Source organism: Coregonus clupeaformis, chromosome 6, assembly GCF_020615455.1.
Source record: "Coregonus clupeaformis isolate EN_2021a chromosome 6, ASM2061545v1, whole genome shotgun sequence".
Lineage (NCBI taxonomy): Eukaryota > Metazoa > Chordata > Actinopteri > Salmoniformes > Salmonidae > Coregonus > Coregonus clupeaformis.
The window spans coordinates 22,261,242-22,277,358 of NC_059197.1; the positions used below are offsets into that span (position 1 = coordinate 22,261,242).

General features: G+C 45.5%; 1 protein-coding gene across 11 annotated transcripts in view; it reads right to left on the minus strand.

The window, feature by feature from the left end:
• LOC121567988 (neural cell adhesion molecule 1) overlaps window positions 1-16,117 on the minus strand; it is a 108,612-nt gene that overhangs the window by 18,428 nt on the left and 74,067 nt on the right. For 6 of the 11 annotated variants that reach the window (XM_041878432.2, XM_041878431.2, XM_041878430.2 and 3 more), the window contains exons 2-9: window positions 9,912-9,986; window positions 9,351-9,560; window positions 8,404-8,547; window positions 7,813-7,950; window positions 7,504-7,621; window positions 6,544-6,704; window positions 6,103-6,245; window positions 3,966-3,989 (exon numbers count right to left, since the gene is read on the minus strand). In XM_041878432.2, the coding sequence (XP_041734366.2) occupies window positions 3,966-3,989; window positions 6,103-6,245; window positions 6,544-6,704; window positions 7,504-7,621; window positions 7,813-7,950; window positions 8,404-8,547; window positions 9,351-9,560; window positions 9,912-9,986 (1,013 nt within the window). The remainder of the gene's footprint in view (window positions 1-3,965; window positions 3,990-6,102; window positions 6,246-6,543; window positions 6,705-7,503; window positions 7,622-7,812; window positions 7,951-8,403; window positions 8,548-9,350; window positions 9,561-9,911; window positions 9,987-16,117) is intronic. The other 5 variants (XM_041878440.2, XM_041878441.2, XM_041878438.2 and 2 more) reach the window with 1 other exon arrangement.

Here is a 16,117-nt window from a genome sequence, read left to right on the forward strand (position 1 = left end):
ATGACATCATTTCAACCAGTTTAGCCTGCTGGGTACATGTTAATGTGTAAATAATAGACACTACATTGGAGTTAGCTAGCATGGAGGGTGAAAGAAAGAAAAATCATAGAAACATTTGTCCATATATCATCTTCAAAATCAAATTATTAAGAATTGTTTTCATGATTATGAATCATGATGAATCCACATGTAATATTAAGTTATATAATCAACACAAAATTGAACACACAATTCAGCACCACAAAAGATAATCAAACGTGATTAAAAAAAGTATTGCCATTCAGGTATTGTAATAAAGCATGCTTTATGGGTCTCCTAATGTTAAGGAGAAACAGGAGGCATGAAGGAGTGATGATTGATAATGAACGACGACGTAGTGATGAATGGAAAGGAGTATGGGAGCCAGACGACAAGCAAAATGGTAACAGCTTTCCATCAGACACAGAAAACAACCAAGTGTCCCATCTGCTGAAACGTACAGCAGGCAAAAAGGCCTAGAACTCATTTCATTATTAATACAGTCAATCTTAACATTCCTTCCAGACCATCCTCTTTCGTTCAGAGCTGGACACCTTCCAATCACTCACAGATGAGTGAATGAGTGAATTCATCTGTTTTCTATTCTGGCATCTATCTTTAATAAGGGCTAACCTATACCACTTACTGCCTGTCATAGAGAGACCCACCACACACATCAAGAGACTAGTTAATACTGGGAAAGCTTTACTCACACTGCAGGGCAGAACCACACGCATACAGTACTAATAATACAGTATGTCAAGTAAAAGATACTGAGTGAAGACTAATCCTAAGTAGGGAGGGGCCAGATGAACATCTTTGCATGTACTGTATATTGAGCCATGGCATGTAGCTAATGTAGATAGTGAGTGTATTAAAAATAAGAGTAGTATCCGCCCTGGACTGGTAATATGTTATCACTATTCTTTACGGTCCACTTGGGTGTGGCGAGACAGGAGAGACACACAGCAAGACAGGCTCATTTAACACCTGATGTCAGAAAAGCAGTTAGGCTCCACAGAGTGCAGAGGAGGAGCTGCAGCTCATTATTACAGGACGCATAACTAACAGTTACCCCTGGTCCTGGCTGGTCTGACACTGTGAGGTATGGAATTGAGTTGACACATATCACTGTAAGACCCATGTTTTATGTTTGTTTAAACAATGGGACATTGACCAAAAGCAAATTACAAGCTGATGGTGAGAGCTGTAAACACCATGGCATCTAATCAGTTTAGTGCAAACCAGCACAAAATAACATCCCCCCAGACAAATCTAATTTCCAGGCAGCGCTCCTCATTCCCTGGGTAAGCAGTGAGCAGCGATCTTCTCTCTCTCGGCTGTGATGTATGATCACTGAAGGTGGGGGAGGAAGAGAGGCTCTGTTGTAGAGGAGATTCTAGAGAAGAAACACTCATATAACCATATCACCCAGCACCACACAAAAGGCATCCTCTCTATAGTCATTAACAGCCCAACAGTATGGTATGGTTACAGGACTGGGCTGGGTCAGTGTTTTTTTATTAATCCTGACTGGGATCAGTTAGGAAGCTCTCCATCATTTATCCTGGCTAGCAGCATTCCAACTGTCATACCTTAAGAACAAACTGCCATTCAATGTCCAGAGAACCACATTGTACCACCACTGACCAGACAGGCACATAGATGAGCATTGTGTTGGAACTGTAGCTAGAGAACAAGAGCCTCTCTACAGTCACACCCTACTGTACCAGTGCTTAGTAAAGCAGGCCCTTGGATTGAAAGCATCCTTCTGTTTCAACACCCCTCCCTGAACCAATCATATTCTAGTGCAGCAGCCAACAGCAGCCAGCAGCACCACATGACTGAGCTCTGATCATTCAGAACACTTCACCTTCAAATGTTCATTGCCAAGAGTTAATAGCTACTTTCCTACTCTCTTTCCTACTCTCAACTATCTGAATACTAGACCGATCTCATTGTGTTTCCATGGAGTACATTATCATAAATTAAGCAGCTCCAGTAAGATTTAATACACAGTAATTGACACAGTATTCTGAAAGATTCAATATCTGGTCATCTGTACCACATTGGAGCTCTAATGAGCTTTGAAGAAACACATTTTCAAGCGAGTTCTCAGTTCTCAGATAATTGCAGCTTGCAAACTTTGTAAATCAAGTAGAATGGTTAATATATATTAAAATAACCCAGCCTTTCATTTTGAGAGATAATGTCCAAAGCATGCATAAACATTTCATTTACATTTGAGTTATTACGAATTGTTACAACAAGTGCTTTTAAATAAGGGGGCTGAAACAACAACGTAATTACAAGCCTTGCACACAAAACAAATATTAGTATCAGAGCACTAGAATAGAACAGTAAGCTGGGTTAAACTTGTTTATGTAATAGCTAAAGCATACAGTGTCCTCTTGGAAGACAACGCTACCATGGCATGTGTGACCCACATTTAGGCTATTCTATGGGTTCAATCCTCTCAATTGACATCTCAATGTCCCTGTAGTTATAAAAATGTGACAATGTTCATTCGTCTGCCATCACTATCATAAACGTGTAAGGAGAGAATATGCTGTGTAGAATAAAAAATAAACCACATCCTTTCTAGAGGAAAACCTCTTAGGCTATAGCCTACATTACCTCAGACAACAGTCAGACTCGAGTGGACGGGTGGAAGCTATCTGAGAGAATAATACACTTTAGCGGCCTATCAACAGGGATAATGGTAATACAGCACCTCTTTACAGCAGGAACTATGAATATGTCCATTTCTATGAGTACAACAGTCAGCAGACTGGAGAATGTAAAGGAACGTTAAAGCACTGAGAGAGGTAGCAATGATATATGTAGCATGATACACTACTGAATAGAACACCACAGCATGCACATGCACACACACTTGTAACATACACACAATTCTCACACCAATTCCACATAGGGAAAACAAAACCACAATTGTCATGGTGATGCCAATAAGCCAATACAACAGCACTGATGAAAAGAATAGGCCTATATAAACAATTCACCATAATAGCTGGATAGATAGATGACTGTGGCACATATTTCATGTGAGAGTTGATCATTAGCTTACCCTTTCACCTGTCTCCCAACCCATTTCAACCACAGCCGCTATGATTAGTGCTGCTAACATGGCAGAGATGTGGGACAGCCAGGTTCAAAAACTATTAGCAGCCATTTTCCAAATCGCACTACCCTGGCTTCTCGCTAGTAAAGAAGATATTCCCTCCGGATCATTGCCCACGAGACCTACAGTGCCAGGCAACAGCTGGCACTGTAGGTCTCCTGTTTTTAAATATGTTCCTAATGATAATTCAATGGAGGCTGCTAATAATTTCTTCACCCCCCACCGTGGAGAGACGGCTGTACCAGTACAACACAGGCCCGATACAGATGCAGACTCAGGCATTTTGCTTTTGGCTTCAACCTTGACAGCATGATTGATGATTGATGACAGATAAGCAATGAGACAGATAGTCTACATGACAGGACAGAGAGACACAGACTGGGCAGCAGTAGGGCATGGAGCTGCCCCTATGGATGGAGACAGAGATGATCGGACCGGAATGGCAACACAGAAATGAGGAGGTTCTCTTTTTAAGGTCATTACTGTAACCGTGTTATCTTCTGACCTCAGTACACAAGGCAGAGGAAACCCCCAAAGTCTAAACACCCAGAACCACTCTCTTATGTAAGGACCAGTGCAATGCAATAGTCAGGCTATATTTGGAAAACATGCAACTTTTGAATTGATTTAATAAACCCTGATAAGATCATATCTTGAGGATTTTCAAGGAATATTGACTGAAGAGCAGACAAGAAAATTCGATAAAAATACTTATTTGATTCTATCAGGGTTTTTGTCTAATCTCATACCCCATACGTTCTATCAATTGATTTTGTTCCATTTCTGTGCCACGCTGATTTCATACCTGATAGATCCTGTTTAGGTGTGCCTGCAGGGGAGAGAATGTAGCGATGTAAACGGACCTTCCCGGCGGCTCCGCCTATACACACTCCTCCTATACTGTACAGGTACCTACAGCGTGTCTCTGATGAAATGGCCCCACCCGTTACCTATCTATTGGACTAGATGAGATCATTGGTATTACAGGGAAGTAGCTATATGGGGCATTATATGAAAATATAAGATCCATAGATGACTGTAGGTAGCAGTCTGCAGGGGACTAGCAGAGGCTGCTATAGGGACATACAGTGAGGGAAAAAAGTATTTGATCCCCTGCTGATTTTGTATGTTTGCCCACTGACAAAGAAATGATCAGTCTATAATTTTAATGGTAGGTTTATTTGAACCGTGAGAGACAGAATAATAACAAAGAAATCCAGAAAAACGCATGTCAAAAATGTTATAAATTGATTTGCATTTTAATGAGGGAAATAATATTTGACCCCCTCTCAATGAGAAAGATTTCTGGCTCCCAGGTGTCTTTTATACAGGTAACGAGCTGAGATTAGGAGCACACTCTTAAAGGGAGTGCTCCTAATCTTAGCTTGTTACCTGTATAAAATACACCTGTCCACAGAAGCAATCAATCAATCAGATTCCAAACTCTCCACCATGGACAAGACCAAAGAGCTCTCCAAGGATGTCAGGGACAAGATTGTAGACCTACACAAGGCTGGAATGGGCTACAAGACCATCGCCAAGCAGCTTGGTGAGATGGTGACAATAATTGGTGCGATTATTCGCAAATGGAAGAAACACAAAATAACTGTCAATCTCCCTCGGCCTGGGGCTCCATGCAAGATCTCACCTTGTGGAGTTGCAATGATCATGAGAACGGTGAGGAATCAGCCCAGAACTACACGGGAGGATCTTGTCAATGATCTCAAGGCAGCTGGGACCATAGTCACCAAGAAAACAATTGGTAACACACTACGCTGTGAAGGACTGAAATCCTGCAGCGCCCGCAAGGTCCCCGTGCTCAAGAAAGCACATATACAGGCCCGTCTGAAGTTTGCCAATGAACATCTGAATGATTCAGAGGAGAACTGGGTGAAAGTGTTGTGGTCAGATGAGACCAAAATCGAGCACTTTGGCATCAACTCAACTCGCCGTGTTTGGAGGAGGAGGAATGCTGCCTATGACCCCAAGAACACAATCCCCACCGTCAAACATGGAGGTGGAAACATTATGCTTTGGGGGTGTTTTTCTGCTAAGGGGACAGGACAACTTACCGCATCAAAGGGACGATGGACGGGGCCATGTACCGTCAAATCTTGGGTGAGAACCTCCGTCCCTCAGCCAGGGCATTGAAAATGGGTCGTGGATGGGTATTCCAGCATGACAATGACCCAAAACACTCGGCCAAGGCAACAAAGGAGTGGCTCAAGAAGAAGCACATTAAGGTCCTGGAGTGGCCTAGCCAGTCTCCAGACCTTAATCCCATAGAAAATCTGTGGAGGGAGCTGAAGGTTTGAGTTGCCAAACGTCAGCCTCGAAACCTTAATGACTTGGAGAAGATCTGCAAAGAGGAGTGGGACAAAATCCCTCTTGAGATGTGTGCAAACCTGGTGGCCAACTACAAGAAATGTCAGACCTCTGTGATTGCCAACAAGGGTTTTGCCACCAAGTATTAAGTCATGTTTTGCAGAAGGGGTCAAATACTTATTTCCCTCATTAAAATGCAAATCAATTTATAACATTTTTGACATGCGTTTTTCTGGATTTTTTGTTGTTATTCTGTCTCACTGTTCAAATAAACCTACCATTAAAATTATAGACTGATCATGTCTTTGTCAGTGGGCAAACATACAAAATCAGCAGGGGATCAAATACTTTTTTCCCTCAGTGTAGGTCTAAGCTGCTATAGGGATGAGGTCTAAGGTGGGATGGTAACTAGGTAGCTACTAGGTAGTAATATGAACTTCACTGTGTGAGCTTCTATTAGCTAGCTACTGCTCTGGGGCCATCCTTAACCAGTAGAGATGAACCTGGCTAAGGGAGTCTTGCCATGTCTAAGTGAAACACATCCCCTGACTGTCCCTCTGACTGCAGTGGGCCACAGCCCCAGGCTGGCCTCTCTCTGTGGGCTGCTTCTACTGTACCTGCTCTCCCTCAGTGAAGGGACGCAGGCCGAAGCTCCAGTTGATGGTGGGGGTGGGGTCCCCTGACGCTTCACAGGTCAGAGTCACCTGCTCCTCCATCTCAGACGTGCTCTGGTTCAGCAGGAAGGTGATCTTAGGTTTCACTGTAGCAAAGACAGACATACACAGAGCCATTATAACCAACCTGCAGTGACAATCACTTGTACGACTTACAGTATAGCTACAGTCACAGCATACACACACCGATTACAACCAGCATGCAATCCCATAGTGACAACAATCAGCTGCCAGATCTGATGATAGTACTTAATACCTACAGCTATAATCACAACATAACCCCCAAAATAATCCAATGTTAAAATCCTCCCACTGTGAATAAATATAGACAAACCCGTCACACAGTCAATCATCTTTCAACCCCAAGTGAGAGAAGTCCCTCACCAAACACTCTGAGGCTGAGTTCCTGTTCGCTCTCCCCAGCCTTGTTCTTAGCGATGCAGGTGTACTCTCCCTCATCCAGCTTGGCCACCTCCATGATGGTCATCTCTGAACCGTCCTCATTAAAGCTGTACTTCTCTCCTGACTCCAGAAGAACACTGGCCCTGGGGGGGAGGAGAAGGGGAACACACCCACACACACTGATTATTCTGATTACAATCAGCTTTTGTGAAACGAAGAGAATCAGCTTTCACGACACAACTAAAATAAGCCTGCTGCTAACTACGCTTGTTGAGAATTTTTATCGAATAAATAAATAACTTCCAAACAAGTATTTTTTCCCTCAGTGAAGTAGGTCAAACAGACTTAATTAAAATTAGCACAATTCATTGTTTATCAAAATAATGTTTCAGTGTGACATTGAATCGCTCTTTCCGATTTAATGACATTGAATATTTTTCATCCAGTCTTCAATCATGATCTCTCTAGTCTATACCAGAGAAACATTTATTTATTGGCAATGACAATGACCCTTAGGCTCAAGGTTTGACCACAGATAATTACATTGTGGCCTCTTGGACCTTGAGCGAGAGAGAGATTGTGAGATTGATGGCAAAGCCTATCACCTTGCCTGGTGAGTTAAAATAGATCTTCCCCCTTTATCTAAGACTCAACCCCAAAGACAAGTATCACATGGAGTTCACACCAGTCCTTTCCCTCACCTAGCAACAAGGGGAATAGCTCCGCTAACTCTTCTAAGAAGGTGAGAGTGGGTGAGAGCAACACACTACACTGCCAACAGATAACCAAGGGCAGGGCACTATCACTCGCATTGGTGTTGGTAGCCTATGGGTTCCATGGTCAGATGGACATCTGCAAAACACTGGTTAGTGGTATATCAGTCTAACAGCCTTGAGTGTGTGTGTGTGCGCGTGAGAGAGAGAGTATGTGCTCGAGTCTTACCGTGCCCAGGTCACCATGGGCTCTGGGTATCCATCAGCCGCACAGGTCAACATGGCAGACTGGCCCACGCCTGCTGTGGCATTCACCTCAGACTGCCACACCCGGATGGTAGGGAGCACTGAGGGAGGGAGGGAGAGACATTAACACATCTGAGACCAAGCATAAGACTCCCTGTCAGCAAAGCTATTACAGCTGAAATCCAGCCATCTGCTGTCCAGGATGTTGAGAGATGGCTTAACACCACAAAATGGCGTCAAAGCCATGAATAAAGTGACAAGGGAATAGAGAGGGAGGAAGAAGTGGGCTGACCGTTGACGATGACCCTGATGATCTTCAGGTCGATCTCTCCCCGGGCCATGAGGCGGCCCTCACAGGTGTACGACCCCTCGTCTGTCTTCTTGATGCCTCGGATCTGCAGGTGGTTGTTGGGCAGGATCTTAAAGCGGACTGAGAGGAGAATCAAATCAGAATGAATATGTAATGGATGAGTCTTCTGACTGAGGGATAAGAAAGGGCTTTTCAGACGGAGATCCCTGGACAAAAAATCTCACTTTCTATGTAAATGATTTAATTAAAGTGTTTAAACAGTTTCATATTCATACCCACCAGTTATAATATTTGTCAGAAAATCGTTCAAATGGAACACTGTCTGACAGCTGGATAGGGACTTTTCTGACATGGTTGAGTAAAAACGGATGACAAGGCTGACAGTCAAAAAAAGTGGAAAAAGGAAACAGGACAAATGTAGGAACCCTTTAGCGTTACACAATTCTGATAACTTTACCAAAATTCCCAGGAAATCCTGATTCCTTCAAACTGGATTTCTGGAACACATATGCATTTTGGGAAAGTTACTGGAATTGTGCAACCCTCCTCCGGGCTAAATGGCATCTATCTCACCATCCTTCTCCATCTGAATCTTAGCTCCTTTGTGTTTCCAGATGATGGTGGGTGGAGGGGAGCTGATGACGTCACACACGATGTTGGCGTTGTCCCCTCCATTGAACTCTTGGGGGGAGGGGGCGTTCTTGAAGGTGATCCTTTCTACAAGACAAAATACAAGAATGTTAGTCAACCATTTAAAGCAAAACCATGAAGAACATAATGTGTGTGTCCCAAATGGCACCCTATTCCCTACATGGTGTACTAGTTTTGACCAGGGCCCATAGGGTGCACTACATAGGGAATAGGGTGCCATTTGAGATGTAGGAATGGGTTCATTTAACTGTTTCCCTCTACACCTCAGCCTCTTAACTGCCTTTATTCTAAACACATTAGCATGTTGTGCCTAGCGGGAAACCATAAAGGATTTCGATGATGAACGTCAGCTGATGCTTGGCAGTGTTTAGCTATAGAAACCATTAGTCAGAAGACATGCACAACTGACAGGTTTATTAGGCCTTGTTTTAATGGTCTTTGGAGGGGTTTATTGAACTGATGAAAAATCCATCTCCAGTTGAAAAACAGAAAATAAAGATATTTTGCCCTCAAGCCCTCAATAAAATGTTATAGCTTTTTCTTCAACACTATACAGAAGGTTGAGGAAATTTCAGCTTGGGGTTCTTAATATAACAATTTAACGCTCTGTGATCAGGACATCCCCCTGAGTTTATACTATGTCATAATGCAAACACACCGGTTTTGAATGGGACATCTAGCCTGCGTTCCAAATGGCACCCTATTTTCTAAATAGAACACTACTTTAGACCATGGCCAATGGGACTCTGGTCAAAAGTTGTGCACTATATAGGGAATAGCACTTGTCAAAAGTAGTGTACCTTATAGGGAGGGATTAGGGTGCAATTTTGGACACATCCCTAGAGAATGAAGAAGGAGGAGCAGCTTACGGAAGAACTTGACGTTGACGGTGGCTTCTGCTGACTGGTCTCCATTGGTGGCCAGACACTTGTAGGTCCCAGCGCTGTCCACCCCGGCCTTGTAGAGCGTGAGGGTGGACGAGGACTCGTCGTTTCGGGTTACGGTGATCTCTGGTTTGTTGGGCTCTATCCTCTCCCCGCTCGGCGAGTACCAGTCAATCTCCTTTGCTACCCCAACAACTACATAAAGACGGTTAAATGTGTTTGTTTTTGTATCTAACTAGAATCATTACGATCACATATTGGTATCACAATGTTGAGTCTCTCTACAAGAGAAATAAAGAGCCAAAAAGAAGAGTATCAAGCTAGGAAACAATCTATACACCTTATAAGAAATAGTACTCTGTTATCCTAGAGAAGGTTACAGCTACCTTGTTCCTGTCTAGTGGCCTCACAACTGTGGTCTACACACAGCATATCAGGACAGGACACAAAAGGTCACAGTGTATATGCAGTACTGCACAATGGGATCCAAACAATTCCAAAGAGACAGTAGTCTACTACAGTATACTGATACAGGGGCAAGCTTACCTTCACACAGAAAGAACTTGGACTCTCCGACACTGATCTCTCCCTGGGTGGGGGTGATCTCCACTTCCAGACAAACTGAGAACAGAAGAAAATAGACACATCAGACAGAGGCCTACTTGGAAGCAATATGTTACGTGTGTGTGTATGTGTGTGTGTATATGTGTGTGTGTATATGTGTGTGTGTATATGTGTGTGTGTGTGTGTGTGTGTGTGTGTGTGTGTGTGTGTGTGTGTGTGTGTGTGTGTGTGTGTGTGTGTGTGTATGTGAGGTGGAATGAGAGAGAACAGGGAGAGAGAACATTTCATTAATGACATCTGATATTAAAGCTTATGTCTGCAGCGCTGCTAAAAATGTATAATTCAGGCGCTGTGCCTGTGTCTCACAGTGTTCTTCATTCATTCCTTAGCAGTAGTGTCTTCATCCTCTCTGCTAGCACAGCAGCCTGTCAGTATAGAAACCACCAGTTCTGCCACAGCTTTTCATGGCAGACACATTAGGAAGTTAGTTGGCTTTATTACTGCAACCACATGGACATAGGCTACTCCTCTGGTTCACCTGGGTTAAGTTCCAAATGGCACCCTATTCCCTTTATAGTGCACTACACCCTTAGAAAAAAGGGTTCAAAAAGGGTTCTTCGGTGTCCCCAAGGAAGAACCCTTTTTGGTTCTAGGTAGAACCCTTTTTGGTTCCAGATTCAACCCTTTTCCTCTGTGCAAAGGGTTCTCTACATGGAAATGAAAAGGGTTCTACCTGGAACCAAAAGGGTTCTTCAAAGGGTTCTCCTATAGGAACAGCCAAATAACCCTTTTAGGTTCTAGATAGCACCTTTTTTTCTAAGAGTGTACTTTTGATCAGGGCTCATAGCTCTGGTCAAAAGTAGTGCCCTATATAGGGAATAGGGTACCATTTTGGACGCTAGCCTGGACCCCTCTACAGCAGCAACATCCTACTGTACACCATGCTCGGATGAACCAGTAGAAAACACATGAAATGGTAAACAAAACACAGCAAAGAGAGAACTGGCTGCAGAGAGAGAGAAAGCAGTTTGTCCATGCCTAAGGTGATACAGTAGCCTCCATCTCAGTGGTGTTGATAGCAGCATGCAGGTAGGTAGGTAAGGTTATACTGCTCTTATTGACAGTGGAGCAGACAAGGGGGGAGAAAAAAAAGACCCTTCCCAATCAATAGTTTCAATCACAACACAATAATCTATTCCAAGCCATGGCTCAGGCCTCAGAGAAGCACCTCTGGCAGATCGATTGAGGCTTTGTTTTATTGAATGGTAAGACCACGGTAAGACTATGCACTTGGCTGACACCTGCAGAGAATAAAGCTTTGTTCACACTAGCAGTTAGAAGTGACTCAAATCCAATTTTTTTGCATATATGATTTGAATCTCATATTTTTCCTGCAGTCTAAACAGACAAAAGGCACATGGAATCAGATATTTCAAACCACATTTCAAACCACCTTCGTAGGTGGTTTGAAATCAGATACAAATCTGATTCCGGGCCATGTGACCTGTGTCTGAATGGTCAAATCTGATTTATTTGGCCCTTAAGTGATTTCTAGACTGTTATTTGGCATATCTTGTTGCTTTCTAGCTACACTGTTGACAGTTTGACAAGAACATGTGGTAGCTAACTAGTTTGTTAATTGTTTACAAACAATGAGTGAATGTGCTAGCAGGCTAAACAGCTACCTAGCTAGCTAGTTGACTGCTGTGGCTAGCCAAAACTGTTTTGAAAGTTGGTTCATCTTATCCTTTGAGGCTTTAAAAGTGTTCTTACACTATGATTTCGAACATTCAAAGCAACTGGGAGATTTCCATGGCAGGCATTGTTGTCACCTTAGCTTGCTACACATCAACTTCTGAGTGCACACACACTTGCCAATTACTATGACAACTAGTGTAGCCATGTCTGTCTGAACACACATAAATCCGATTTGGTCACTTGTAACTTTCTGTTTGGACAGTCAGTATTCCAAAACAGATTTCAAAAACAGATTTGAGCATTAAGGCCTGTAGTGTGAACAAGGGACAAGGGACTACAGATCAACCATCTCCCTGATGATAGTAATATGCTGAGAAGAGAAGAGAGGGCAACCCGCGTTTTGAAAGACTGCAGCATATCAATCTGTATTTGTTGGACATTTCCTATAAAATATTTGATTGCATCAGAGGTGATTGATGTGAGATGTTATTTACCATCCATATAAGCCAAATTCATCAACCCAGAGAAATAACATTCTGGAAATGGCACTTCTAATTTGTAACACTGTCAACTCAGCTCTGATATCAGATTTATAAACCTCCAGATAGTGAAGAGCCATACATAATCAGATTGGGCTAGTCATCACAAAGAATCCTGGAATCCTGAAGACAATGAGGAGCATGAAAACAAACTGGAGCCTACCCTTGGAAGAACCTTGTGCCAATCAACTTCATATCACTTCTATGGGGAAACACTCTACTTATACTGCAGCTTTCAGTATGACGAATCCCATGGCTAATTCGCCCACTTGGAAGAAGAACCTAAGACACATCAATATCAAATTTACATAGAGCTGTTTGGAAATAAACAACATCACACCAGAAAGTATACTCATAACAAATGTCTGTCTCCATTCCACTTCACAGGTTAGATTCATCCATTCAGCGTTCTCCCACACACCATCAGCACCACCCACTTCTGACTGGAGAAGACAACCCTCCAAGACCAGGCAGCTATCGGCTCATTCACCAGCCTTTTGTCTCTGGTTATCCAGAGTGATGCCGTGAGGAGTCTGGTGAGAGCGCCAATATGAGACATGGGGTACTTACCAAATAGCACCCTATTCCCTATGGGCCCTGATCAACAGTAGTGCACTATATAGGGAATAGGGTGCCATTTGGGACTCAGCCCTGACCTATCAAAATGGCTCCTGCATTAGGTAGTTTTCTCTGAGGAGCCTCTGTCTGGGCCAGCCCATATGGAAGATGCATGGCTATAATGGGGTCTCCACCGCCAATAATAGCAAGTAGGTAGTCATTTCCAATATAGGTCAGAAACTTCATGTCACAATCCGGGTTAGAACTACCCCTTAGCCACAGAGGAGATGTTGTAGGACCCAAATGAAACACCCAAGGCAATACTCCAGGCAAGTAGATTAATGTTCACAAAACAGGAGGCAAAACAAAACAACTCCACGAGGGGAGAAAAACAAACTAAAGATAACTTCAAAAACTTACTAGGACAGACACGGTGAGACAAAGCAGGAGACACACAGTCAGGACGCAATAACCAAGTGACAAACCAGGGGAAAACACACAGCTAAAATACACAAGGGGAAACAAGGCACAGGTGACCTGGATAAGCTAATTAGGACACATAGGGAGGAAGAACTAAGGCAAAGGGGGAACACAGCTGACCTCTAGAGGCCAGAGACAAACAGGGGAAGCAGGAAGCTGACAGGACCCCTCCTCTAGGAACGACTCCCTGACGTTCCTTCCAGAACACCCTGGCCCCAGGTGCGAAAATCTCGGATCAACCCTGGGTCCAGGATGTCCCTGGCTGGAACCCAGGAGCGCTCCTCTGGCCCGTAGCCCTCCCAGTCCACCAGATACTGCAGAGAGTTCTGGACCCTCCGGGAGTCCAGTATCCGGCGGACTGTGCAGGCTGGCTGGCCGTCTATGATCCTGGGAGGTGGCGGGGGTCTGTGTGGGGGGCAAAAGGAGAAGACAAGACAGGTTTAAGGAGTGAAACATGAAAAGTGGGGTTAACTCTAAGGGAGCGAGGCAGAACTAAACGACACGAAACAGGGTTAACCTTTCTAGCAATGCGGAAAGGGCCGATGTATCTCTGGGAAAGCTTCTGGATTCGACCCGGAGGGGCAAGTTCTTAGTGGCCAACCAAACTCTCTGACCAGCTCGGAAACTAGGATTGCCCGGCGGTGGCGATTAGCCTGACTTTGGTATCTCTGGGAGGTCCGAAGGAGGGTACACCTGGCCTTCTTCCAGGTCCGCCACAGCGTTGGACAAAGCGCTGGGCCGAGGGAACACTAACCTGCGCCTCTTCCTCTGGAAATAATGGAGGGTTGTAACCGAACTGGCATTCCGAAGGGGGACAATCCGGTGGCTGAGGACTGGAGGGTGTTGTGGGCATATTCAGCCCAAATGATATAGGTGGCCCAAGACGTGGGATTACTGGCCGCCATACACCGCAGGGTGGTCTCCAGATCCTGATTAATCCGTTCCGTTTGGCCATTAGACTCTGGATGGAATCCTGACGATAGGCTGGCTGTGGCCCCAATAAGCCTGCAGAAGGCCCCCCAAAACCGGGACGAGAATTGGGGACCTCGGTCAGAGACCACGTTCCAGGGGAATGCCAAATATCCGGAAGACATGGTTCATGAGGAGCTCAGCAGTCTCCTTAGCCGAGGGCAGCTTGGGCAGGGGAATAAACCGGGCAGCCTTCGAGAAACGGTCTACCACCACAAGGATGACGGTGTTGCCCTGGGATAGAGGAAGTCCTGTAACAAAGTCCAGAGAAAGGTGTGACCATGGCCTTCGAGGAACAGGTAAGGGATGGAGCAGTCCCTGGGGTCGCTGGCGTGTCGACTTTCCCCTGGTTGCACACAGGGCAGGCCTCAACATAGACCTGCACGTCCTTCTCCGATGGACGGCCACCAAAACCGCCCGTCGGAGGAACTCCAGTGTGCGAAAGCACTGCCAGGATGGCATGTCAAGGGCGACTCATGACCCCACTGCAAGACGCGGGGCCCGAACCGAGAGAGGAACGACAGGCGACCGGGCAGGACCACCGCCTGGATCGGGCTCATGGGCAAGAGCTTCTCGTCCCCTCTTTCTAGTTCCCACTGAAGAGGTGCGACGATCCTAGACCTCGGAATAATCGATGCCAAGGGCTTCTCTTGTACCTCGGGAGAATAGACTCGAGACAGAGCATCCGGCTTGACGTTCTTGGTGCCAGGTCGGTAAGTCAGGAGGAACTGGAATCGATTAAAGAAAAGGGACCATCGTGCTTGCCGAGGGTTCATCCGCTTAGCCTGTTGGAGATATTCCAGGTTCTTGTGGTCTGTGAGAACCTGGAAAGGGTGCTGAGCCCCCTCAAGCCAATGGCGCCACTCTTCCAAGGCCAGTTTTACCGCGAAGCAACTCTAGATCCCCCACGTGGTAGTTGCGCTCGGCCTCAGACAGGCGGCGAGACATGAAGGCACAAGGGTGTAATCTCCCATCCGCACCCCTCTGTGACAGGACGGCTCCCACCCCCACCTCTGAGGCGTCCACCTCCACCACGAAAGGTCTCTCTGGGTCAGGGGTCACCAGAATCGGAGCCGAAGTGAAGCGGCGCTTGAGATCCTCGAAGGCCCCTGCTGCTTCCGGACCCCAGTGAATCTTGGTCCCTCCTCCCTTGGTAAGCGTCGTCAAGGGGGCTACCACCGAGCTGAAATTCTTGATGAACTTCGATAGAAGTTAGAAAAGCCAATGAACCGTTGGAACCTCCTTGACCGTGGCAGGTGTGGGCCAATCGTGGACCGCCTTGACCTTCTTGGGATCCATCTCTAGGTGCCCGGGAGTGACAATAAACCCGAGAAACTGAGTCTGAGAAACATGAAATTCACACTTCTCAGGCTTAACGTAGAGGTGATTGTCAAGGAGCCTCTGGAGAACCCGGCTAACATGCCCCTCATGTTCCTTCAGTGACCTCGAGAAGATGAGGATATCGTCCAGGTACACGAAGACCGAACAGATTAAGCATATCCCGGAGAACATCATTAATCAGGGCTTGGAATACTGCAGGGGGCATTGTTGAGCCCGAACGGCATCACCCGATATTCATAGTGTCCCGTGGGCGTGTTGAACGCCGTCTTCCATTCGTCTCCTGGCCGGATCCGCACGAGATGGTAAGCATTGCGGAGATCCAGCTTAGTAAACATGGAAGCCCCCTTGAAGCAGCTCAAAAGCAGTGGCCATGAGAGGAAGAGGGTATCGATTCCGAACCGTGATCTTGTTGAGTCCCAATCAATACAAGGCCTCAGACCCCCGTCTTTCTTTTCAACAAAAAGAGGCTCGCCCCAGCCGGGGAAGTAGAGGCATAGATGAGGCCGGCTGCCAAGGACTCCCTTAATGTAGGTGTCCATAGCTGCGTGCTCGGGAGGACAAGGAAAAGATCCGACTCTAGGAGGGCAGCACCCAGGGAGTAGA